General features: G+C 38.5%; 1 protein-coding gene across 2 annotated transcripts; it reads left to right on the plus strand.

Moving 5' to 3' along the window:
* Positions 1 to 1,749: 1,749 nt before the first annotated feature.
* Positions 1,750 to 27,390, plus strand: LOC124402890 (homer protein homolog 3). Of its 2 annotated transcripts, XM_046876262.1 has the most exons (11): positions 1,750 to 2,495; positions 3,682 to 3,731; positions 9,940 to 10,096; positions 13,005 to 13,136; positions 13,474 to 13,581; positions 14,637 to 14,645; positions 18,941 to 19,074; positions 20,417 to 20,573; positions 24,439 to 24,546; positions 24,669 to 24,749; positions 25,841 to 27,390. In XM_046876262.1, exons 2-11 carry the CDS (start codon positions 3,709 to 3,711, stop codon positions 26,024 to 26,026), a joined length of 1,095 nt encoding a protein of 364 aa, XP_046732218.1. In that variant the 5' UTR covers positions 1,750 to 2,495; positions 3,682 to 3,708; the 3' UTR covers positions 26,027 to 27,390. The 2 variants fall into 2 exon arrangements, with proteins under 2 accessions (XP_046732218.1, XP_046732219.1); XM_046876263.1 differs by lacking the exon at positions 14,637 to 14,645 and having other exon boundaries at positions 1,755 to 2,495.
* The last annotated feature ends 197 nt before the right edge of the window (positions 27,391 to 27,587 follow it).

Here is a 27,587-nt window from a genome sequence, read left to right on the forward strand (position 1 = left end):
TATGGTGTGCTTTGAGTTATTAAATACTTTAGTGAAATGTATACATCTTTCTATTTAAAATAACTCAAACAATTTTTTGTTTTGTTTGGCATAAACAGTGTGTTTATTCCACATGTAAAAGGTGTCCACAAACGTTCGTCTACATAGTGCACCACTGTTACCTGTGGTGTGCAAAAGCTTGTACACACTTCAAAATCTCAATATTTTGAGTAAAACCATTTTACATCCATCATGTAATAGTTTAACTTTATAGAAAACACAGCACCTGAGTTTTGGGTTATAATCAATCTGATGATGATGAATTTATGATAGCAGTACCTTTTAACCCTATTTTCATTTTCAAGATGATTTATTAACATCAAGAGAATAAAATATAGAAGAGGGTGATGAAGTGGCTGTTTATAGCTGCCATAACGTAATTAATAACGTGGATCGCAACATAAATATAACTAGAGAACTGAACTGCTAGATAATAATAAATAAAAATGGAATTGCAAATTCGAGTAGTATAAGAGGAATAAAATGACTGGAGAATCAGAACTCATGAATGAGTTTCCTGAATGAATGACGAATAGAAACCAAAAGGACACTAGAGGGCAGGAAATGTCCAAAACTGCACATCTGACCTAATAGTACAAAACCCCCTTTAGGATATTATTAGTAAATAATATCTGGTTTACCCTTAGTGGCTTTACTCTTCCATTATAAACCGATTAGTATGGTTGGAAAGCTCTGCATCCAGAAGTATTAGTCATTATGAATTCTCTCTAGGGCACAGGTTCCTGGAGAACACCGTTTTTCAGGCAGTGAAAAAGCAGTGAGAACAGTAGACTGTACAGGACATAAGTGTACTCCAGGATCATGGATATAAAAATGAGTTCCAGAGATTCAGAAGTGTCGGCTGTGACTTATTTATTTACATTTCATTGAAGTTAATAGAAGCAAAGTTCTGATGTTATTTCGCTCTTTGTTTGGCCCCTTAAATTATAAACCTTAGTAGCAAAAACAGAATTTTTAATGTAATTATGTTTTTAACATTTATGAGAGAATAGTCTGGGAATGGATGGTTTTAAACTAATAGGCAAACTAGTATTGCACACAATTAAATAACTTCAATATTTAAATGGTTGAATTATGTTTAAATGTATTCGAAGAGGAACCTGATTGCAGAAAGTTTGAAAAGCACTGGTCAAGGCTATTTGGGATCAGTTCACTGCCTATACTCTATTTAACATTTTACATAGTTGTAATATTTACATTTACGTTTGACTCATCTGCCTGGCAATTAAACAAGACAGAATGGATCAGCCGAGGGTTCAGGACCTTGGTCAGAGGCCCAGCAGTGGCAGCTGGACTGTCCTGAATGGATGGACATCTCTGGGGACATGGAAGGGATCTGCATCTTTGCCATGGAAAGATTGGAGAAAGACCAGGCAACATTTTTTCCAGCTTTTCCAGTTTTGTTGGTGCCCAGTGATTAGTGTTATTGTTTGAGTTATTGTCTTGTGAGCTCAAATGCCATTTTGTTTCTTCCTGCAGAAGTGGTGTTTACTTGGGGCTTCTTTTTGTTTGTTTGTTTGTTTTTTTACACAATTTTGAGAAGAGTTGTATGTGAAAATCTGCTATTCTTCTCCAAACTAGCACCAACATCCATCACCACAAGTCACCAAATCCTCATTCTGATGTTTAACGTGAACCTGGATGTGCATGATGTTGATGCAAACACGTGATCGGTTGCTATGGGGGGGTGTCATCCGCATGAGCGTGCACGTGAACGGGTGTTCCTGAACGACGAATTTTGGGACGCAGCCCGATGAAAAGCGTCCTCCTACACGAGGCTATGACGTGCAGCGGGGGGCGCAAGCGAGCAGCTTTCCTTTAAAAAGACCGGTGAGCGGATAGGACGGGCGTCGCGTGACAACCTGTGCTGGTGCGCGGCGGCGCGGGCTCGAGCGGAACGGGAACGGCGGCGACGGAAGGAGAGGAAAAAAAGAAAGAAAGAAAAGAAAAAACAACCCCGCATGACATAACGACCCCCCTCATCCTCCTCCTCCTTCCTTCAACGAGTTGCCGAGTGGCGCGGCGGCGCGAACGAGGAGTTTTGACACAGCGGGGCGCGTGCGTGCCGTGTGGTGCCGTGCCGTTCAGTGCAGTGCAGTGAGAGCGCGCGAGAGAGTTTTGCTGCTTTCCGCAAGGTTACCGAAGTGCAAGCCAAAAAAAGAAGGAAAGAAAGAAAGAAGGAGGCAAAGAAACTCCGCACAGGATGTTCAATAGTCCTCTTTTCCCCTGATTTCCGTCGAGGTTTCACGGTTTTAGTTAAAAGTCTCGCGCTGGAGCCGAGCTGAACAGGCTTTCCGCTTCTTTTCTCGGAAATTGAGACGCACCCGGGACTCGACGCGAGGGATACAGGACTCTCTGCGGTTCCTGCAGTTCCTCCCTCCACTGACAAGGGGGCAATGACAATTCCTGTCTTTTTGCTTTGACAACGAAATGGGGTAAGTGAAAAGTGTGTATTCAGTGCGCGCGTGTGTGTGGCAGTGCCTAAGGCCAAAGAAAAGCTGTATCTGGGCAGATGTGTTTCAACAACTTCTAGTTGCAGTACAGTATTTCTTTTACAAAATCACAATCACTGGCAGTTTTTGGTTCTCAGTGTGTGTGTGTGTGTGTGTGTGTGTGAGAGAGAGAAACCAGCTTTCTGCAGTACGGATGCACAATGTATCACTTATTAACGTTATCGCGATATTATGCACCGATGCAATGAATGGATACAGCACTATTAATACTATTCCACACTTGTTTCATTGAGCATTTCTTGGCAGACACTTGTTGGCTTTTAAGAGTGCTGTTGCAGATGCAATGTGGGCTTTCTTTCCATCAGGGAATCAATGCATCTCAGACCAAATAATCAATATCATTTAAATCAGGAGACTTCTCCTGTCAGAAAATTGCCTTCAATTGCACAGTAAACATTGACACGAGGCAGCTTTCCAGAAATCTGGCTGTAGATTTGAGAGCCCTAATGAGAGAAGAAAGCGGCGACGTCTCGCTGAAGAAACCTCGAGAGGAACTTAACTTGTGTGTTAAGTGTGAAAGAAGGACATCCTGACATGAGCACACCACAGCATTTATAATTACAGCAATAGATCTCTAGTACCAGGTTACAGTATCCATACCAGATGATCTACTGAAGAATGTTTTAGTTGTGCGATCTTTAGGTTATTCATGTCGGATCTTTCACATTGGTAACATTTTTTGTCCCACTTTGTAGTAGTATTACTTACTCAAATAATGTCTTTATGCATTTTTGAAAGATGCAATAGGCAAAGATCTGACACTTCCACCTAATGACAAGCACTGGTACCTGAAATTATTTATTAATTACATTGGTGAATGCACAAATTGATACGTATAATTAGGTCATATAGAGATAATGGGGTTATAATTGAATAAATAGTCAGTTGCAACATTAAGTTATAAGTACTTATTGTGTATTAAATGGCATAAGAGCTGTTGAGTGACTCATCCGACATAACAACGTGAAGCGTTCCACGAGTGATAATAAGACCGATCCTACTGTTCCACAAGCCGAGAAAAAACAATTACTGCGCATTTCCTAATTCATTTTACAGTTGTGTGCATTTGTGTCATAATTATATCACAGCTCTTTTTTCCTGATTGCAGAAAAAAGTCCTCTCCTGTCTAGTAAGGATGTTTCCGGCCCACAGAGAAAGGTAAGCAGGTCAATATGCCCAGTAACCACTTCACTTTCTCCACACTCGCCCCACCCAACCCCCTCCTTCCACTTCCCATCTAACTCCTTACATTTCTCAGCAGGATTCAGGTTACATTGCATCCCGTTTTCTACACAATTAAACTCGTTGGCCCTGAAGCAGATTGTGATATATTTATTAATTATTCACAGGTATGCCATTTCCGCTTTGAATTTGTCCAAGTTTCATTTCTCAAATCTGTTTTTAACTCCTCAGTGGCGCTTAATTAAGCTCATCCGGAGAAGAAGTGAGTATGACTGGGGGAAATTCACACCAAACAGAGCGGGCTCATCATTCACAGTGCACCAACCAAAAGGTCACAGGATTTGGTATGAAAAGCCAAGCAGCCACATCTTGCTGTCAGTGTAGAGCCTTTAGAAAATGCCTGCTGTATGATTTGTATCAGCTCTGTACAGTGTTTTACCGACTCGACCTTGGAGAGTTCAGACACGCTTAATGTTGGTGTGGATAATAGCAAGAGAGCATCGGGTTAATTAGATCTTGCCTTCTCTAAGCTCTCAAGGTGAGAGGATGGCTTTCCTTCGGCCTCGTTTCTCACCGAACGCCGCCGTTCATCCTTCAAACGACCTCACGAGCCTCAGACAACTACAGCGTTCATTGTAACGCAGCAAAACCAGAGAAGTCGTTTGTGTTTTGCCCGAACTGCTTGTTTAACATACTTTAGGTGGTTAACATGATGGATGAGGTTTAATTACCAACATTGAAAAGCAATTAACTGGGGGACGTGCTGTAGACATATACCAGCGGAGTAGCAGTCTCATTTAAAATGTAGCTTCTGTGCTATATGTATGCTTGCATGCAAGTGCTACTTTGCTTTCGAGGATTGTACTTGTCACACGCCTGATATATACTGTCAATATACTCCCATTACACACACACACACACACACACACACACACACACACGCTCAGTCCTTATGCAGGGATTCAGCCCAGCTTGTCTTTCTGATTTCTACTAGTGCTGAGCAGCTGTAAACAGTTTTATCAGGAGGCTGTTTGCTTAGTAACATTTGGCAGTAATTGCTTCATTTGGAATGTATATATCAGGCATGGAAAAAAAAATCGAATGAAATTTGCAGCCAATCGGTGAGCAAAACTTGGATTTTGAAGGCAACATCAACACACAAATGCACACTAACATACAGGATGTAGCAGTCTGTTCAGAGTAAAACTGAATTTGCATTTTTTGTGTAGTAAGCATAGTTCCTTTACTGTGCGTTTGTGGATGTGTGTATTCATACATGTCGGTGTGCATGCATCCTCTACTTCTTACACCAGTTTCTGAGAAACCCTGTCTGCTAGTACTAACTATAGAACTGGTGGAAACAGACATCTGATTGGTTGTTTCATTGACTTTATTCCAGTGCATAGTTTGGGAACAGGAAGCTGTGTCTGTTTTGTGGTACTGGCCTATGAACTAGAGCTACTGGACCTTGGGGATGCGCTAGAAGCACCATGCACCATGTTTGTTGCTGATTGGATTTTAGTCATCAGTGAAATAGAAAAAATAAAGAATAATTTGGTTTGTTCATGCTGTTTGTGCAATCAGAAAACACATTTGTCCTGCACAAATTTCACGAAAAGCATGCTGCTTGTCTAGTTTTTGTCATTAGTCTGATGAAATGAAAACCATATTAAATTTCATCAAGGTGAGAATACTTCATTTTTTATATCGTAGTCTAGTCACCAACTCGTTTTGTCAGTAACAATCATAAAAGAAAAATATTAATTCAAGCTTTATCTCAATGTTTAACTGAAGAATGGTGTTATCTTGCCATTTTTACTTTCACTGTGACTATTCAAGTTGTCTTTTAAAAAAAACAACAACAAAACAACAGTTTTACTGGTTCCTGTTTGAGCCAGTTAATATTCTCAGATGCTTAGGACATCCCAAGTAACATGATCTGCACGTTTCCACTCCACTGAATGAGAATGTGTTCAGTTTAAAGTTGGATAATGTGATCCGACACTGGACAGGTAAAGAAAAAAGCAGAGTGTGAGTGTTGCACTGCCCTGCCCTCCTCTTGAGATATGCTCCGTGGTCCAGCTGTGTCCCAAAGACGTCGGCAAGGAATGAATCTCATCAGAACAGCACTGTAATTATCTCAGCGATGATGCACGTGTGTGTGTGTGTGTGTGTGTGAGTGCCGGTGCTGGAATGCTCTGTGCGAAACGAGACACCAGCAAGGATTACGCAGAAGGGAGATAGAGAATTCGATTGCTGCTCTAACCATGATCAGGCACAGTGCAGAGTTGAGTAAATGAGTCTGTCTTCACTCTATTAGAGGATTTGGTGAAAGAAAACAAACCCTACTTCCTATCGACTGTTACAAAAAGCGTTTAGTATGTACGATTTGTCAGATCGGGAGCGATTTGTTTGATGCCAGAATGAATTGAAATATGTATGCAGTCACGTAACTCTCCTGCTAGCACAATCCTCAGCACAATACACGATTAAACATATGGAGAATAAACCTTCTTCTTTTTCTCTTTAGCCTGCTCCCATTAGGGGTCGCCACAGCGGATCATCCGTCTCCATACCCCCCGTCTTCTACATCTGCCTCTTTCAAACCAACTACGTGCATGTCTTCCCTTACCACATCCATAAACCTCCTCCTTGGCCTTCCTCTTTTCCTCCTTCCTGGCGCCTCCATCCTCAGCATTCTTCTACCCCATGTCCCTCCTCTGCACATGTCCAAACCATCTCAATCTAGCCTCCCTCACGTTGTCTCCAAAACGTCCTACATGCACAGTCCCTCTAATGAAAACTCTTTTTCGTGCCATGGTGAAGACAGATTTGCTTGCAGAAATTTTTTTTATTTGCACACGCCTGAACTGTTTTCTGTAAGGTTTGTGCTACTGGATTGTTTAGGACAATGCACCCTAATTTGTGCAAGCAGCTTACAGTTGGTCATTAGAGCTATAAAAAAATAAGGTCAGCTTTTTAATCTGGTGCAGTCATCCATTACCGTAATAAAATCTTTTATCTGTTTTATATCCAGCGCTAATAAATATAGTGTGCTCAATACATTATTTCCTACACATTTCCAAAAGCATTTCGTTTCTATTCATCGAGTAATGAAAGCATACCAAGAAATGTCTCCATCTAAAAGAGATAACAGATGAGTAAATTCAGTTAGAAGCTCCAGCAAAGGTTTAGCAGGTGACTGGCTGATGGATTCAGTGCTCTGTTTTAGTCCTTTTCAAGCAGAAATACACAATAATAAGATTTCTGATCATTTCTTTAAATGACCATGTATTATTAGTGGTAACTTTTCCATGACAGACACTTAACCTCAAGGTTACTGTATACCTTTTTATAATGTCAGATATCTGCCCTATTATAACATCAGATATATTGTGTAAAAAAAAATACTTTTTTTTTCTTGCTCTGTATCCAAATACATTTATGACTCATGCTCAGGTCCTTTACTTTTGTATGTCTGAGTAAGTATGAACTAGATTTAATGAGCTCTTTCTCTTGGATTGTGGTTAGTAAATGAATTGTGCAATCAGATGTTCGTTTTCTAGTTTTTTTCTTCACAGGCAATAAGAGCAAGCAGATTTTTGGTTGTCATCTAGTGCTTTGCATTATCTTTCTGTATCCAAGGTGGCTATATTAAGTTCTTTAATAGGCTGCGTCCAGCGTAAGAGTATAAAATACCAATTAGAGATTTCTGATTTCAGAACTCTTTGAACACTGATGCCCGATCCATCTACATTCTACTTTCCTATTTCTTATTTTGCTTTTCCATCAGGAGGGTAACGCTTCCATCCCTGTGACTCGGTGTGGTTCCTCTCTTTTTCTTCTGAAGTGCAGATTACAGTGACCTTACGTTGATTCTTCTGGCTGAGTTTAAGCCCGCTCTCTGTTGACAGTGACTTTTGTTGAGGTTTTAATCTTTCTCTAGAGGAGCCAGCCAAAGAAAGGCTACTACTCTGAGACCTTCAAATATTTACCCTGTAACCAGGAGACATACACAACACGGTCACATGGGCAGGGACCAAAAGGGTAGAAGTGACCTGGACCAGGATTAAGAGTCTTTTAGTCATTACATGCAATGCATTCATTAGTGTGTGCAAATAGTGTGTCGAGTTGTTGAAGCGTTAATATACTTTATTTTCACACTGGGCTGTGGTTCTGCCTTGAAAGTCATCTGTTTGAGTGTTGGAAATGTCAATATAATCCAGGGATATACCGGACCAGATCAGTAAAATGATTTTACTGATGAAGAGCTGAAAATACATTAACTAAAAAATATACATTCCTTGTACAATAGAAAAATGAATTCACTTTCTGCTGTATACAACACTTCTTACTGTAATACAACACTTTTATTGGTCCTGCCTTAGGGTTGTAATGTATGGGTGGCGTGTCACATTTAATTTTCCACTATTAGCTGATTTAACCAGAACACCACTCAGGGGTGCTAACAAGTGCACCCAAACTCTATTCTTACTGATCGAGACTCTTGTCATCTCTTTCTGAATGTTTTACAAGCTACAAACCTTATAACAGGGCAGCATTATTGAACATAGAGTTGAAAGGAAAGGTTGCTCTCCATTAGGATTTCAGTGTCTGGTTCTTTAGTCCACAATCTTGTGGCTTTATAATCTGCACTTTATAATGTAATATGTGTTCTTTTTATGCAAGGCTATCACGTCAGCATACCTTGTCGGAGCATAGGGGTTAGCAAATCAATACCCTCAGTGCCAAGAACAAGCAGATCTTCTGTTATTAGTTTTGTCCATACTATGCAGGATTTTTATTATACATACAGTAGCTGTTTTTCAGTTAAGTAGGCTTAACAACCAGATAAAAGTATGTTGTAATCTTTATTGATGTCTGAGAATTTTTTTTACCTTTTAGTGCAGAGGTGCCCAAACATTTCGCTTTAAAGGGTCAAAAATCTGAGTTGATTGAGAGCCATGGGCCGAAATAACTGTTGCAAGCTGTATTATATTAAAATGAAAGTAACTTGACTAATGCAGGATTGTTTGGTAAAATTCTAACTCAGTATAATCTAACTAGTGACTTCTTCCTATTATATTGATCATGTTGCAACTGTCAGATCTTTATGGCAATTGCTTACTTATGTTTCAGTAACAGTACGGCCTTCAACAATGTTTTTGTACATCATGTACTGATATGTAACTCCATAGTCACATCACAGGGGTCTATATATGCACTTTCTCTGTTAATAAACTTAGGATATCTTTCTTTGACACAAAAAAGTCTTTGTATGTTTTAGAATTAAGAGTTCCCCTTTGCTGGAACTAAAGGGTCAAGTTGAAACAAGATTCAGACCTTCAGAACTCCTGTGCACAAAGCAGGATATGGCAGTGAGCACAGTAGAATAAAACATGGATACATTACATTACTTTACAGCTATGATGGTGATGACTCTAATATATAATGCCAGGACAGAAGACCACAGCTTATAGCTGGACTGTTGAAAGAAAACACAAAATTGGTGTGTAATACTAGACACATTTTTAAGAACAAACTCTTCATATTATCATTTGTTTCCCTTTACATTAATGCATATAACTAGCCACCTCACCATACCTTATAAAATCTTATTAGCTACAGCGTGTTCTGTTTCTTGGCAACCAAAACATGTTTTGGCAACAAACTGGAGTTATCTAATGACTTTATTATTTGCAAGCATCAAAATTTTATGTGGTCCATCAAATTCTTGGAAATTATGCCTATTTTAACGCTGTAATGCCGTCCTGCATTTTAATAAGAGAAAGTACCAAGAACATTAACTTCTAAAGCTATAAATCAAGCATGGAAAACGCTAAACTGGACTAAACATTAAAGACCACTTTTAGCATAAGATGGCGTTCACAGTGGGCCAGTGATTGGCATACATCGTATTCATTCATTACATTAATATTCATATTAATGTAAAACTGAATATGCTTTAAGAGTCTAAATGGAAGTCTTTCTGTACTGAGCATAAAGCTGATTGTGCGTATATGCATGCCGCTGTCACTTAACGTTGTGCGAGTATGCTTCATTATGCATATAAATTATTGTAAGTTGTTAACATTATTCTGGTGAGTGGGTGTGTATTTATCATTCCCTTTTTAAGTGCATACATTTGTTCCTGTGTTATTTTTTTTGTTTGTTTCTCTTGTAGGGAGCAACCCATTTTCAGTACCCGAGCGCACGTGTTCCAGATCGATCCAGCTTCTAAACGCAACTGGATTCCAGCCAGCAAACATGCAGTCACCGTCTCGTTCTTCTATGATGCCAGTCGGAATGCCTACCGCATCATCAGTGTGGGAGGCACCAAGGTGAGCGAGCCGTCCCATTTTATTTAATGTGGGACCTGCTTCTCAATGAACAGAAAGGTGCTTTATCAAACAAAACGCAATCATTTCAGATTAACCTAAGATGATGGTGCGTCAGTGTTACTCTGTTGTAGGATATTGTCGCTTGGAATTTGTGCGGTGATGACGTTTTTACTTTAACATTTTCTACAGTGTAATTGTAAAAAAATACAAATACAAATTAAAAACAACTCACCCCTACTGCTGTGGGACCTCAATGAAAGTGCAGGATTAAGGCCTCTTTAATGATACATGTATTTCTGTGCATTTTAGTGTACTCCTATTTAGAGGTATAAAACTAGGTTTTCTACCTAAAACACAATATTAGATTTCACCTTCAATAAAGGAGCAGAGAAAAGTGGAGTTAGTGCTGAGGGATTTCACTGCCCATTTAGCCAGTGCGTATAATCAATGTCTGTTGATGGAGTGAATCTCCAGGCTCCTATCCTGGAGGAGCAGCGTTCCGGGGAGGAGAATCCTGAGCAATAGAAGTGTTGATCAATGAGGAAAGGCACAGATCACCTATGGAATGCAGATTGTGCTTTTTGTGCAGTGTGGATACCTCAAGTATCTAGTCACAATTTTTTTTTAGCAATCGAGAATGAATGGACAGTGAATAGGAGAATATTAGTTAAATAGGGACATTTGTCTTGTACAATTGAGTGAAATCATTAATTCATTCATCTTTATTATTTGTCAGGGATGTGGTGGTTACTTAGTTTGCCTTGGGAACTACAGAAGCGAGATGGGAATGCACCCTGGATAAGGCATTTTTCACACACTCTTTCTCAGCATAGGGCAATGTATTCTATGCTTGTGTTTCCTTTGGTTAAATAGAATTCCTCTCAATTCCCAAAAACATTTTGGCCGGTTTTATCATACCCAATCCACCTGCTGGGATGTTTTGGGGAGAAAAGATTCACATTTCCTACATTCAGGGTGAACATGTAAAACTCCACACAGACAGTAACCTGAGGTCAGGATTGAACAGTGAGGCAGCAGTGTGCCACCAGGATGCCCTGAGTGCATTCACAGAGATAAAAATATCCAGTTAAGCCCTGCTTCATGGTCAGAATTAGGTCATTTATAAAATAGATCGAATAGAGACTGGTATGAAGTTGCAGAATATAAAATATGATTTTTTTCCTATTTTGTTCTTGCAAAGAGTTGTCATTAGTAATCTGTGAATGTGCTGTTGGTGTGAAAAAAAGTGCTTTGCTCATCTCCACCATTAGCTTTAACTGGTCATATAATGATGTTTTACTGGAGTGTGTTTCAGCGCTCTACTCCGTACACTCCCAAACTGACCTAGATTTCCTCATTTTAATTCCAGCACGACCTCACATGAGTTCATTTCCCTTTTTCTTATCCAGCCAATCTGGTAATCTTGTCACAAGACCTTTAGAAAGAGAAAGAGAAAAAAGGGAGAACTTGGTACGCTCTCTGACGCATATTTGGTTTAAAGAGGCTCTTCAGACGGCTTGTCTTTATCTAGCTCGATGTGCAGAAGCCTGTAAAACATCTGAAGATGGTGTTTAATTACACATCAATGGTCTTGTTGATATCAAAGAGAACAGATGATTACAGAACAGAATGCACGGTAATAACCCTGTTAAGTTCAAAGCCATTATTTGGGTTCAGACCTTACATTTTGCTTTGAAAGCAAGACCAGATCTAGTTTTTGTAATGCTGTGCTGCTACCAAGTAGAAGCATGGACAAATAAACACAGCAGGCTACATGCTGCATGTAGATTGATGTGTTTCATGCACAAGTTTCAGACAGAAGGTCCCTGAAATGTCAAATGACTTCTGGCCACCAGAAACAGTAATGTAGCAGATATTTGACAGTCGTTCTATATATATTGATTGAATGACACAGGCATAATTTTTGCAACAAGCCAGTCTTTTTTTAAAAGAGTGAAGCCATCTGTCAGGGTATTGTAGTAGGACAGCAGGGAATCGCATCTATAAAAGAAGCTTGTAAATGAATAGTGAATTGCAGCTTATTTTATTTTTTGCTCGGTAAAATGTACAGAAAGGGCTAGCAGTAATTGAGTATAGTTAGGAAGACAGAGAGATACATACATATAAACAGAAGCATAAATAGAATAAATTACAATATATATGCTTGTCAACTAGAAGATGTACCTGCGTGCTCTCTCTCTCTCTCTCTCTCTCTCTCTCTCTCTCTCTCTCTCTCTCTCTCTCTCTCTCTCTCTCTCTCTCTCTCTCTCTATATATATATATATATATATATATATATATATATATATATATATATATATATATATATATATATATATATAATATATGCAGTAATATTTATTTCATGGTGGTTGTGACATTAGATATAAGGGATTTAATATCAACAGCTTTCCAGCTTGTTCTAAAATTTCAGCATTGATTTTTATCATGAGCTTTCATTGATTGCATCATAGCATGATGTGGGGCATAGTGTTACAAACGTAAAGGCAGATAGACAAGTCCATAATATTCTGCTTGATTCATGTAACATGAACTTTTTATTCTAAAACGCTTCACTGAGCCTTTGGTTTTGTCGTCTGTTTTTTATTTTTTGTGTAAATTGGCCAATTATTTGACTGTTTGTCTTTACTTTCTTCGCCACAATGCATTTTGTGGAAGTAAAAGAATGCTGAACAAAATACATTTGTTAGAATGTATTATGACTTTATTTTGTAAAAAGGGCGATAGCTCAGTTTGTATAATCACATGGCACGTCTGTCACTGACATACTACATGAAACTATAGTCTGAGCTCCACAGAAATCAGGCCCAGCATCCATTCTTCATACCATACTGTATGTTTATGTTGCAATCTTTAGTGATTCTAAAGCTGCCCTCTGTCCCTGCAGGCTATCATCAACAGCACCATCACGCACAACATGACATTCACTAAGACATCCCAGAAGTTCGGCCAGTGGGCAGACAGCAGGGCTAACACAGTGTACGGCTTGGGCTTTGCCACTGAGCAGCAGCTTAACCAGGTAAATCTCACAGCAGCACACTGTAAAGCTCTCCATTTAAAGGCCTGAGGTTCTTTTAGGAAATCATTTTGCTTATGGTCAGATGTGAAGTGAAGGGCAGTATTTCAAACAAGGTTTAATTACAACACAACACGAATAATCACATATAATCAAACGCTCCTACAATATATATTCAGGCTTACATTTGGACTTGTTATTTTTAAATCACATGATAAATTATTTGCTGAATAGCTGCAGGTGAAGGCTACATATGACATTGGCTTCACAAATTCGGTCAAAGCTACACCCCGCACATTAATATGATGTAAATCACATTAGTCTGGAACTTTAATTACAGTTTTTCGAGCGCTTCAAGGAGGTCAAGGAAGCAGCTCGAGTGGCTAGAGAGAAATCACAAGATAAGATGGAGCTGGCCAACGCTGCCCTGAACATTGCAGCCCCACAGGTGCGTACACACAAACAGACATGCATAAATAAACACACCTGAATTTAATACTGAAATCAAATCATGCTAAAGGGGCGAAGCCATATAATTTCTGTCTCTTTATATTAAATGAGCACTGTGTTACAAAACATTAGGATGGATTACCAGGCTTTTTTGAGATCATAATTCCTGACAGTGCCTCAGACATTGGCTGGGAGTTCAAGAGAGGGTAACAGGCTGTGCTCTGGGCTGCTGTATTCCCTGTTGATCAGAAAGGCACAAGCCAGTCGTGGACGTTTGTTTGCTCACGTATACAGAATAGGATGGCTGACGCTCTCCTTCAATCGTGTTCAGCATCACATGAGCCAGACCACTGAACTGTCAAGATTCTAAAGACAATCTAAACAAGTTATTCATGAAGTGAACCATTTATTTAGCTTTTAATTGTTTGTATTATTATTAAACAGAATAATGCAAGAAATATATTAATAACCAGCCATTAAATGACCAATGAACTGAACTAGTCCTTTAGTCTTTTCTAAAGCTACTGGCATTAAAACAGTAGTGCTCGTCTTATTCATAGAAGTACTGCAGTAGGCAAAGGGTTTTTTGGAACCCAAACCCCACATCAGCTGGGTCATTCGTCTCACGGCGAAGAGAGAAGAGAAATAGGGCAGCGATTAAAATTATACCACGCAGTCCTGCGCCTTGGCTCAAAGTGTCTGTCTCCCACTGAATAAATCTGTTTTCAGGTCAAAAGCGTGATCAGAAGCAATTAAACAATCAGCGGGTTCTTCCACTAAATAAATAGCACTACTCCTACCCTTTAGTGAAGCACCTAAGGCTTTCCTTTTTAATTCATGTATTATTTTATTCTTATCCATGTTACCTTTATCTTCATTTACATTTACAGCATTTGCATTTGGCTTAGTGGTGTAGTAGCGTGAACATTTTCTTGTATCAAGGATTACATCTGTGCAAAATGTACATCCTGGGGAACATAATCGTGCGCTTTTACTCAGTTTTATCTGCTCTTTGTCCCTTTTTCATAATGCTTTCCAACTGGATCTCTACAGTTCTCTCAGGTGAGTCACATATGGTGTCGGTAGTATAATCAGTGATTATGTGTAGATCTCTTTTTTTGTTGTATTGCAGCACAGCTGGTCTGTGAGGAGGTGTGAAAGCACTGCGTATGTCCCCCAGTGCATCTGTTTAAAGCAGTGAGTGCAGCATGCTTAGAGGACAGCGCTAATCAATCAAGGCTGCCAGACAATCATATAGACAGCATCTCACACATCAATATTGTCATTCTGTCCTCTCAACACACACACACACACACACACACACACACACACACACACACAAGCAGCACTGCTGAGACTACAATTCAAATCTTCATATAAAGTTGCCACGCCAAGTAAGGGATCCTCTCATTAGCTACTACACACCTTCCCTACTAGCTTGTTAGTATTTACTGAATTAAAGTTACTAGGGGTTATATTGGAAGTGAGCACAACATGGATCATGACGAGAGTAATATTGGCCTAATGCGTTCTTTATTTTTTTTGTTTATTTTAATTCAGAGATAAACACTTTAGAATATGTCAAGAAAATCTTTCAATCTAAAACCTTTAATATATTTAAGTCTGATGTTAAAATTGTATTTATTTTGAAGCTTTTACTGCATGATGTAACCTTGCCAGAAAACACTCATATGTTCAAATATAATTTTAATGCCTAAAGGGCTACATAAGTAAAACTGGAATCTTGCAGTCTGGCTATCCAACTCTAGTGAAATGAAACCCTTCAGGACAGAACTAAATAAAATGAAGCCCTTCAGGAAAGAACAATATATCAAACATGCTATGCAATTACATTTATGTGATTCTGTTGAAAGCAACAAGTAATATATTTTGAACAGTTTGTGAATTGTGATAAAAGTGGTGAAGCACCTTAATCCAAATTTAACAGCATAGTTACTGTGTAATATGCTATAAGATAAATAAATAAGCCATGTTCACTGGGTCAGTCCTAAAGAAAAATAACATCACACAGTATGTGACATAGGGCTTACCACAGTTACTCTAAGCTTAGCATATTATTGAATATTATTATTGTGCATTATTGTGTAATTTGAAGATATAACAATGTAATTATAAGCATACGAAATAGCAATCTGGTAGTTTCAGAATAGTAAAATAGCAGCTAATATAAGTTTTACAGTACAACCATGAAAAAGACCGTGGCTACCATTTTAACATAGTCTTATAACTATAGTGTTACAGGAAATAAAATCAACGATAGCATGATGTGGAATTGCAGTTACTACTCTGGAGTTGATTATGTAAGGAATAACACAGAATGACAGAATAATTATGAAAATTAGGCATGCTTCATGGTGCTATGTGGCAGAACGTGCATCAGAGTGCCTTATTTTTATCCAACATTACACTTGCTGCGTTCTTTATAAGTGATTTGCAAATGATTACAAAATTAAATGTATTAATGAGCGACACATCACACATTTTAATGGTTTACAGTTGTAATTAAGGTTGTGAAATGTCTAGTCTAGTCAGTTCATGTTGTCTGCTGAAAATAATGTTAATTTTTTTTCACCATGATCTCTCTTTCTTGCCCATTTTTTTCTTTTTCTCTCTATGAAACCAGTCATTTTTTACAGAGAAAGCAGAAAACTAAAGCTGCTCCCTCTTTCCTTAATTGGGGAATTTTGACTGTTACAAAATGCTTATAACCCTGACTCCTACCATAAACATTAAACACATGTCTCCTAAAAAAAAACACATCAATTAACAAATGTTTTACTTTATGAACAATGCATTTTATTTAATACCTTTATTATTAGTTTTAGATTATGTGTGTCTACCATCCTATAGAACTGTTGCTGTACAAACAATATCATATTAGAATAAGTGCATTATCATTAATCTATTGCTCGTGTTACGCCAAAAACTGCTGTCTGAGTGTTATTGTTTTATGACAAAAATTTACATCTACTGACCTGTCAGATTTGAGCATTCATCTGGGCTGTGGTTACAGCTTCACCTCTGTCTGTTTAAAAGCGCTGTCACTGGAGAGTCATTTTAAAATAGTTCAACTACCATCCATTCAAGGCTGTGGTAGAACCTTCTGAGGGTCAAGCACTACAGCAAATCAGTATTGTATAATTTTCAGTTTGATAACAGTGCGTGCAACAAAGTGCCACAATAAAATCCTATTACGCTACTGTGAATTTGTGAACACCAGCAGTTCAGGAGCATCACACCTACCTGGGTCAAGAACTACTGCCTGTCCTCTGTACTGTTTCCTTTAAGCTCTGTGTTTGTGATTCAGTCTGGTTATTATAGATATTTCTACTAAGAGCAGAATTGAGGCAGCAAAAATAAGTGTTGCTATATCACACTACACTGTCTACAGGGGCTACAGTGACACTCACATCTCTTACTAAAGCCTGTTGCATCTTTCCACACTGCTGCAGGGATAAGCAACTCTTCATAACAAGGTGGACTGAGTGTTTTTTTTTTTTGTTTGTTTTTTTTTGTCCTTTACGGTGTCCTTTATTGTCTTGTAGGAGGACTACAACAGGTTTTAAACTAAATTAACCGTGCCTGACAGGCATGATAATGATCTCTGCATAATTGTTCTTATGATCTCTTTTTTTCAAGTCAATTTCAAACAGATTTTGCTAAGGAGAGCTGCTAACTAAATAAAAAATATATAAAATTATTTGTTTACCTTAATGAGGATTTGATAAGATATACTAATGTCTTTGAAACTTTAAAAAAATATGTTGTAATAGGGATCCCATCATTCATTGCTGCTAGTTGTTGTGACAGTTGTAATACAATCCACTTTGTGACCTGGTATCGAATTATCCAGACTTAGAAGATATATACCATATTTTCCAGACTATAAGCTGCTACTTTTTCCCAAGCGTTGAACCCCGCGGCTTAAACAACGAAGCGGCTAATTTATGGATTTTTTCTGGGTTTTTCCGGGTTTCACAAACTTCAAGCCAAAAAACTGAGAAAAGCTTCACCGATAGTGATTTTTAAACGCACGACAATGCCAAAAGACTCCTGAAAGAAATAGTTGTGAAAGGAAGGCGGAAGACAGTAAACAATGACTTTCTTGGTAGGCTACTGTTTAGATACAAGCCGTTGTAACGCGTTGAATCTGGGTTAAGAGAGAGCTCGCAAACTCCAGTTGCAACAGAAATCATATAAGCACAGACAGATTTCCAAAACTCATGCTTTTTTTTTTTTTTCTTGGCAACAGCGTTACAGGTTAGTCAAAGAAACTTAGAAATGAGCATCAGAAAATAATAAGGACATACTCCTCGGTCTTGCACACACTAATACCGGAAAAATGCGGCGGCAGGCTATTCTCAAAATGCCGCTCTGCTCTTAAAGGAGCCACAACATATTTCACCCGTTACACCGTGTAACAGGCACTGTCTTTCGTTAAAGCCTAAAATGTAAAGTTCATTAGTTTCAGTTATAGACAGGTGCGGCTTATTTATGTTCCAAATAAAAATCTTTGAAAAATTCAGTGGTTGCGGCTTATATTTGGGTGCGCTTAATAGTCCGGAAATTACGGTACACTCACTGTCCACTTTATTAGGAAATGCTGTACATTTGTACATCCAGGCATATGGCAGCAGGACAAAGCCTAAAAACCACCCACTGGCATGTTTTTGGGATGTAGGAAGAATCCTAATAACACAGAAAAATCCCACATAGTTAGTAACTTTAGCTGAGGATAAATTATTTTGGATTTCTAAACCGTCACTATGTAATATTCTACCTTTTGTTGCATCCAGACACATTATCTAAGCCTTTATACAATATCCGTTCCATCTGCTTTATTTTAGTTTGCGAAATATTTCTTAAAAAGTAGATGCATTGTTCAATACTCCCCCAGACTGCATTAATCTGCTCCTTTTTTTAGCATAGACCTATTCAACCCAGGATTTTTGCTTAAAGCATAGCTCGTGTGTTTTTTCATTCATTAAATGACAAGATTAATGAAATAAGTTTCACTGCTCAAAGGCCCAGCTCATAATAAGGAATTATTTTGTAAACTGATATGAAACGTGTGGTGAACTATGTAGAGTGAGCAGTGTAAGCCTAGACCAGTCGCCGTGTCCTGGGAGTGTAAGGGTTAGCATCATAACAGGAAAAGATCATTTTCAATTAATTGGGCTGTTATTCATGATGGCGTTACTGTGACAGGCAATCAGTGGTGCAATCTGAAGTGTGTCTGATCCTAATATAAATTGTAAAAAAAAAAAAAAGAAAAGGCTCTAGAAGCTCTAGGAAGTTAACACTAACCTGTCTGCATGCTGATCTATGTATTTCAGGATCTCTCAGATGAATTGCAGTCACCACCAGTGATGTGCGTGAATGGGCCCGAAGATAAACTCTTCCGGAGCCAGAGCGCGGACATCACACTCTCATCAGAGAAAGAGCGTATCAAAAAGATGCTCTCTGAAGGGTAAGACCATTATAGTCAGTGATATGTGGCAAAGCCTATTTTGTAGTAGGTTGGTAACAGCAGACATCAATCAAGCATGTGGGAAAAAAAAAACCATTTAGTGTACACTTGCTTTTTTGTGCTCCAATGCAACAGTAATATTAGTTCCCAAAATAACAGCGATTGCAGTACACTCTAATTTTGAGTTTTGGCATCTGCTGTATCCTGCTTTGCTATTTTTTTGGAGGTACAATGTATATATTATGTGGATATATTCTAAACAGTGTACTGTCTAGATTAAAACCTGATAGAATTATTACTACCATGACTGCTAATGCTGGATTAGGCAGCGTTCACCAAGTAAAATTCTTTTCCACCCTTATGAACTCTTACTCTTATCCATTCAGAACTATTCATAGTGTGAACCCAGTGAGGAGGGAAGAAGAACAGCCATTATAGTGTTGAGTCATACATAAGTGCTGAATCCAGTACATCTGTGACTGCACATGCACTCACATGTTGAGTTTTTTTTCCCCTAACCCCTTTCCACTTGCCTTCCTTTTGTCTGCCCGTTATTGGCCACTGGTGCTCTTTTCCAACAAGGGTTGCTATGGTGAGTTTTCGAACAGCCTCCTGCCCTTTCTCGGATGATATATTGACAAAAGAAGTCTTGAGAGGGGCTCCCCCCTTTTTGCTTACGCACGGTTTTGGATATTTAAAAATATTACAACCCAATTTGGGAAGTCCTGTTCTGTATGGAACAATATCTGTGATATTCAGTAAAGCTGGTCTTATTCAGTCATAAATGTGAGCATAAAGATTGTACATGGATTTTCACAGAGAATTTTGAAGATTCTTAAACTTGTTATAAACCTTATCTAACCCTATATACATTATCTCAAGCTGATAAAATTCATAGATGGACATGTTTTTAAAGTATTGAGGATTTAATTAATTAATTATAATAATAAATGCAATAAGTGATTATTCTGGGCTGTTGGGTTGTAATTTCCACTCCTGTTTTTTAGACTCCTGGGGGTTCTTGGACCCTATTTTTTTCAGAACCAGTGATCTAAATAAATTAGGACTTGTGGACGCTTTAGTTTCTACTTAGTGTTGACTCTGTTTCAGTCTCATGAAAGTGCAAAAAACACGATTTATTAATACATTTTAATTTAATATAATACACTTAAGCACTGAGAGCTCTTTTTAACAGTCACTGGACTTAATAATTAGTTTGAAAAATCATGTCACTTTAACTCATCTCAAATATTTGCATCAAAAACTGAAATTCCAACCCGAGTCAAAATAAAACCGGCCCTGATCCATCTCTGAAAAGTGGCTTTGTGCATGTTCACCACAGCTCAATCTGTGAGATGAACCTGGAGGCCGAGCTCTTCACCCTGCAGGACAGCAACGCCAAACTGGTGGCTGCGCTGCATGAAGCTAATGCCAATGTGGAGCAGTGGAGGAAGCAGCTGGTAGCCTATCAAGAGGAGACAGAGAGGCTGCGAGAACAGGTGAGTTCCCTATATTGAGGAGTCCGTGAATACGCAATGCCTCTCTCACCCATTCACTTCAGTCTGGGAAAAGAGAAACAGTGTGTTTTGGGTGAGTCATAATCACGAATTTGCTTTTTCTTTGAGCTAGCCTGAACATGTACAGTCAAAGAAACAAGTGCAGTGAAATCCAGTGTAGTGTAAATTATAACTCCATAGAAACTGTGAATAATCTACGCATTAATTTGACCTGATTCACCTCCTAAGCAATATTTACTATATATTATATACTAAACATAATGATTACAATGATAACTATCTAGACATTGCTTTCAATGAACCTGTTTCTTACTGCCTCAATTCTGAGGTAATTAATTTAGATGCCCAGCCAAATAAAGTGATCTATAATAAATTTTTCTAAACATAATGAAGACATCCTTCCACATATTTCACTCAACAGTAAGACACTGTTATGGCTTATAAGGAGTTTCATCGATCAGATGCTCAGTTGCATTATTAGCTGTTATGGAAGTGTTCGATGTGGAGGGATCAGATTGCATTTAAACTCTTAACTTTCCTCTTAATGCAGGTGATGTAATTTATAATAAAGATTTGTAATATTGAGTGGAGGGTTATTTTGTTTTTGTGTGACCAGTTCCTGCCCTACAATCTGAAACCGCCTTGTTCATTTTTTAATGATTCCTTTTTTATTTTTTTATTTTTTTATTTTTTTTTAGTTATAGTTGACTGTCATGCTTGGGCTTTTTTGTGCCCTCTATCCAGTAAAGTCCCTGCCCTGCTTTGTTTGAATGCGTTAATCCAGATCCGGTTCGATTTAAGCTACAGTCTGATTCCTGGCAGTATACTAACAGTATTCCTTTAAGTTTGTATGAAATTTAAGCCGGTCTAAGTGCCTACCAAACCTGTCCATAACATCATAAACTCTATAATGGCTCTATAAAGGTGGTCTCTAATGCTCTTACCACTTCAGTCTCTGAGTCAGCAGAGGAAATAGGTGTGCTAATGAATTCATAACACGCATGTTCTATAAGGGGCGCCGGCATTCAGACTGGACTGGTTTCATTAGTATTTGGCCTCTATTGTAAAAGTGAGTTTCATCTGCCTGTGGAATGTTGAACTAATGTGAAGAACGTGGCTGTGGTTTAGAAACCCTTTCGGTTGCACGTAATAGTGACTGTGGACTGATCGTAATAATGATCATCACTTATCACACTCAAGAATATAAGGTGAACTTTGTTCACTCATTATTATTATTTTTTTGTAAGGACAAGGGCGAAAAGAGTCTGGTTAAGCAAGCATCTCTCTCTCTCTCTCTCTCTCTCTCTCTCTCTCTCTCTCTCTCTCCTCCTCCCTCCCTCCCTCCCTCCCTCCCTTTCGCTCACTCAATCTCGTATGAATCAGGCGGCCAGGTGGTTGAAAATGGTTCATGTCTCAAGGGATACAGAGAGAGTAGGGTTTGTAGGACAGCTATATCCTACTTTCAATGCCCTAGTTAGGAGAAATGAAAAATCACCAAGGGGAACTGTCAGCTTCTCATTTGGGGGATTTTTCTTTTGCACATTACATAGTTAAAAATAAGCTTGCATCTCTTAAGACTCTTTAAATGGCAAAGGCCTTTAACAATTTCTCCCCTTAATTTGTTTCTTTATTCTGAATGCGTGCGTCGGTTCTGTTGACATAATGCAGAAAGGTGCTGATTTCCCATGGGCAGGACTTTGACAGTTATCAAGGACAAGAAAGATAGATAGAGATAGATAGATAGAGAGAGAAAGAGAGAGAGAGAGAGAGAGAGAGAGAGAGAGAGAGAGAGAGAGAGAAGAGATGTTGATCAGATACAAGAGCCTAGAGCAGGTTTGGGTCAAGCCCAGAATAGTTTGAGATTTCCTTTCTGTACCTGGTTACTAATATTATGCCTAGATATTACTGGATACAATAGGTCAAGGACATTTTGTCTGGCAGAGCTTGGAAAATTAGACAAACATGTATACATGTTATATACTAAAAAATACAATTATAAAACATTATACTGATCAGAATTATTAGCATATCATTGTTTTTAATGCATACAAAATGAAATGTTTAGAGAGGGTAAGAATTTCCGGTTCCCTGGTGGTCTAGTGGTTAGGATGCAGCGCTCTCACCGCTGCGGCCCGGGTTTGGTCCCCGGTTAGGAAACTAACCCCAGCCACTCTTTGTGCCGGTCCCAAGCCCGGATAAATGTGAAGGGTTGCGTTAGGAAGGGCATCCAGCATAAAAACATGTGCCAAATCAAACATGCGGATGGTCCGCTGTGGCGACCCCTAATGGGAGAAACCGAAAGAAAGTTTAGAGAGGGTAAGGATTTGTAAGTAAAACGCCTTTTATTAATGCAGATTAATCATCACAGAAATTTCCCCATGATTATTAGAATTGCTTTTCATACAGAGCCATACTGCCATATTTAATTTGTGTGAAACAAAGGTTGCAACATCAAAGTTTTACATTTGGTTTTAAATTTTATTCTCTCACTCACTTTAATTGACCACTTTAGTTTTATAATATCAGTTTTGCATTGGATTCCTGGTGGGGATGTCGGTCGATTAGTGTGCACAATGAACACATTCACCTGCTCAACATCTCTTGTTGTTAGTTTTCATAAGCCAGTTCGAAAACTGGCATATTTTTGAAAGGGGATGAAACTAAAGAACCCAGAGGAAGTCCACATACACATTAGGAGAACATGCACAAAAACTCCAGAGGTCAGGATTAAACCAGGACACCTAGAACAGTGAGGTAGTGATGCTACCTGCTGTGGCACCAGAGTGCTGTGTTCTCATTACAAATATTTACCTTAATATTAATATTTAGATACAACATTTATATTCACTGTCTGCAGGTGCTCACATTACAATTTATACTGCAGTGGTGAGGGAGAACATGTGCAGTATAAAGCCTAAAACCACATGCCTAAAACCGACATCGTCTGAGTTTCAGCCACAGAAAAATAAAGAGTATTTTAATGTTAATCTCTCAAATAGTTCCGTTTGAAGAAGAATGAAGTTTTGGGACTTTTGGCTTTGTTTGGTTTGCTTGCAGGTCAAGTCTTAAGAAAAAAACGACTTTAAAGGAACTTTAATTGATTAATCGATTAGTACAATACTTTTGCCCTTCACAAATCAGTACATTCTTCCGTGAACACTTTACACAAATTGAAAGAAACACACATACTTGACTACTATGGTTGTTGCAATTGTAACTGTACCATGCTGAGTCACACTGTTAAATGGAAAAGTGCTATTATGGCCCCCAAATACACAGAAACAGACAATGCATAGTTACATATAAACTTTGTTTCATGATGTATCGTGCATGAATATATTGTGTTGCTTGATATATTAGTAGGAAATTGGAGAACAAGGAGCGCACTGTTGTGCCAACTATAGTATCAATAGGCATGTGCTCTGCCCAAGGGGGGTAACACAGTTTCACACAGACTTTACAATCTCATGATGTGTAGAAGAGTCAGCAAAATTCTCCACTTAGAAGGTCACATAGATTCAAGACTCTTTCCCTGAACTTACTCTGACATGTCACATACTGTATTTCTGGTCCTGTGTCACATCAAAAACTTTTTTTTTTTTTTTTCCAGACTTATTTTACAAACATTTGTTAATGTTTAAATCTTATTCTGGAACCATATTAAAAATTATTAACCTGTGTGAAACAGACACTACTGTCAGCCCTTGACACATGATCTGTCCAACTGTTATGTGTGTGTTTGTGTGTGTGTGTGTGATCAAAAGTTAATAAATGCACATATGTTTAAATGTCAATAATAGGCTTAGAAACTATAAACCCTGAATAGTTGTGTGTGGTGTGAGTGTAGGTGGCAGATTTGGAGGCCCATGGAGGCCAAGGGCCAAGCGACATGCTGAAGGATGAGCTAACACAGTCCCTTGAGGAACTGGAGGCTTTACTCAAAGCAAAGGATGAGGTAAGAGCCAGGACACTTTGTCGAGACACTGCACATTTTACACAGACTTCTTTTATCAAAGCAGTAATTAATAAATTCCTAAAGGTGAGGCAGCACCAACTTTGAAGCCCTTTGTGTTTCAGGAAATCCGTATCCTTCAGGCGAAGAAGTCCGATTTCCATGAGATGGAGCAGGAGAGAGAGGAAGCCATTCACAGATTGCAGGTGCCAGAAAGAGCATCAGTACAAACCTCCACACTGCCACAGCAGCCCCTGTGTGAGCTGCTTTCTAATGAAGCCACCTGGTTATGTCCAGCACCCAATAAGAAACACTACAGCTAGTGTGTTGAAATAAAAGAAGTGATAAATAGCTCACTGAAAATGTTAGTTTTAGTATAGTTTTGTCGCACATATCTCCTTGTTTTTAGAATTATTAGTTAAGACCTGCATTGTTTTTTTTTTTTGTTTTTTTTTGTGCTCAAAAATTAATTGTTTTTAATTGTTTAGTCTCAATTATTTGTGGCATAGATTCCATAAGATGTTGGAAACAGAACATTTCCCATTCTATCACATCCAAAACATGTTCTATTGGAATCAGATCTGGTAACTGGGAAGACCTACATGGCAAATTGTGGACATTTAAGGCTGTGGCATTCAAGTTACGATTGATTCGTATTAATGGCCTCATAGTGGGCCAAGACAACATTCCCTACCCAATTACACCACCTCCACCGGTCTGGACTGTTGACACAAGAAAGGCTGGGTCCATAGTTTCATGCCAAAGACTGACCCTACTGCTTATGTGGCTCTGAAAAGTGATTAATTATTTGATTTATTCAGCTGTCAGTTTGGGTGAACCTGTACCCACTGCACCCTCAGCTTTTCTATCTTTGGCTGTCAGAAGTGGAACCTGATGTGGCCTTCTGCTGTTCTAGCTGTTTAAAGAATCAACGTGTTGTGTATTTTTGAGATCATTTTCAGCTCACCCCAATTGTACAGAGTTGTTATCTGGGTTACCGCAGCCTTTCTGTCAGCTCGAACCAGTCTGTCCATTCTTTGTTGACCTTCTTTATTAATGAGATCAGCGGTTATAGAAATAAAAAAACAGCATGGCAGGATTGCTGCCAGATGGGCTAGTTTGAGTGTGTCCTTCAGTGGAATATGGAATTTAAATGGAATATTTTAAATACAGTTTTCTTCCTTTTCATTTTAGGGTTAAACGCACTTAAAAATAATGAAACATGAATGAGATTAAGGTAAAAAAAATATATTTAAAAAAGTATTAAAATCATGACATTGCATGTGATTGTATTTAGGAGCTGGAGATGCGTAATATGGATCTGGAGCGGCGGGTGCAAAGTGCTGAGCAGAGCCTGGCGTCCACACTGGAGGATCGAGACCGCACAGACAACGAGGTCCAGAGGGTCATCCAGATCCTTGACATCAAGCTCTTTGACCTGAATGACCTGCGACAGAGCCTCGCCAAACTGCTCGAGAAATAGAGCGGTAGGGCAAAAGTGGTCTTCGGGCTTCAAAGAGCTGGAGCTGTGGTAGAGTAGAGCGAGAGAAAGAACGAGGCAGTACCTGTGCTCAGCCAAAGCTCAGCGGCTCTAACTAAGAGAACGGCTGCCGTTCGACAGGTTCGCCACGTCAGCACATAGTGTAGCTATGCTTTCAAATAGAGAATATCAGAGGCTAGTGACTACACATACACAGCGTTTTGTTCTGTAGTTTTCTTTCATGTTTTCAGTTAACAATTTAGCAATAAATATTTTTCGTTTAAGTCAATATTCAGTTGATAATGGTTGGGGTAAAGTATATTTTTTATAAACCAGGTGACGCATGGCAGAACGTTTCCTTTTAACGGTGGAAAATACAAGTCAGATTAGAAATTATATATGTTTAATTATATCAATTCCAAGATGTAAACATATTATAACCGGTACAATGTCACTGTTAAATAACGGCACAACATACAGAACAGTTGGAGTTTATGGTGAGCATGAAACAGATATAATACTATTTGATATTTAATACTTTATATGATCGCAAAATTTTAAGATTTGTTTTGAAGAAATGGTAAGCGAATGTAATCTGTGTATGAAGTTTCTTTGCTGTGTCAGAGATAGAGATCTGTGTATACCAAAGACCAGCAGAAACATCACTGTTCTATGAGGACTGTACCACTCAGTTTGATTAATGTATTGGTACAATATTCTGGTCTGTATTTAATCTTAATCATAAGTAATATGGGATGCAAGAAAGTGTTTGAAATGTACAGATGTAGTTGAGATGTACTGTAGGCGATGCACAATTTATCCTATTAGGTTTATATAGGTATTTATAGGTTCATTAAGTACAAGTTAAGGCTAATTTTCCTGCATTTAGGAATGCCAGCTTGTGGCTTGGGTGGAACTTGCACTGTAATTTTCTAGTTAGTTATAGGGCTTCTAAGCATTGTTCAACTTTGATGTCACAGGCCTTGTCTGAAGGCTGCATGGTTGCGTATAAGTCGTCGCTTCGGGAAACCTACTGCTTTAAATATTTGTAAATGTGACCTACATATATTGAGGAAATGACTTTTGAATGTGACAAATTACATTTTTCCCCCATGCAGGCTACATGTACACGTTTAAGGAAAAAGAGTCCAAATGGGGATTTCAATTGATAATAAAGCAAGTTGCCCTGCAACAAACATGCCACTGAAGCATCTGTTTTTTACATTTCTTAATGGGAGCATGTTCTTTAGAGACTTTTAAGAGCATATATGTTGTATATTCCATTTAAAAGAATCATGATTATCACCGATGTCCTCGTCTATAAACAGCCTTATATTGGTGAAGGAATAAATTGAGCAGTAACACTATTATTCAGTATCGTTGTTTCATGGTTTGGCCTGCAAATACATAGAGCAAGTAAGGATTCTGTTTTATTGAAACCTTAAATTGTGCACTAAAATATACAGTACTGAGCTAGACACATATATATATATATATATATATGCACACAGACAAAATGTAGAGAGCCTGGGCTTTAATCAGTTTTTGTGCAGAGTTGCACACA

Source organism: Silurus meridionalis, chromosome 20, assembly GCF_014805685.1.
Source record: "Silurus meridionalis isolate SWU-2019-XX chromosome 20, ASM1480568v1, whole genome shotgun sequence".
NCBI classification, from domain to species: domain Eukaryota; kingdom Metazoa; phylum Chordata; class Actinopteri; order Siluriformes; family Siluridae; genus Silurus; species Silurus meridionalis.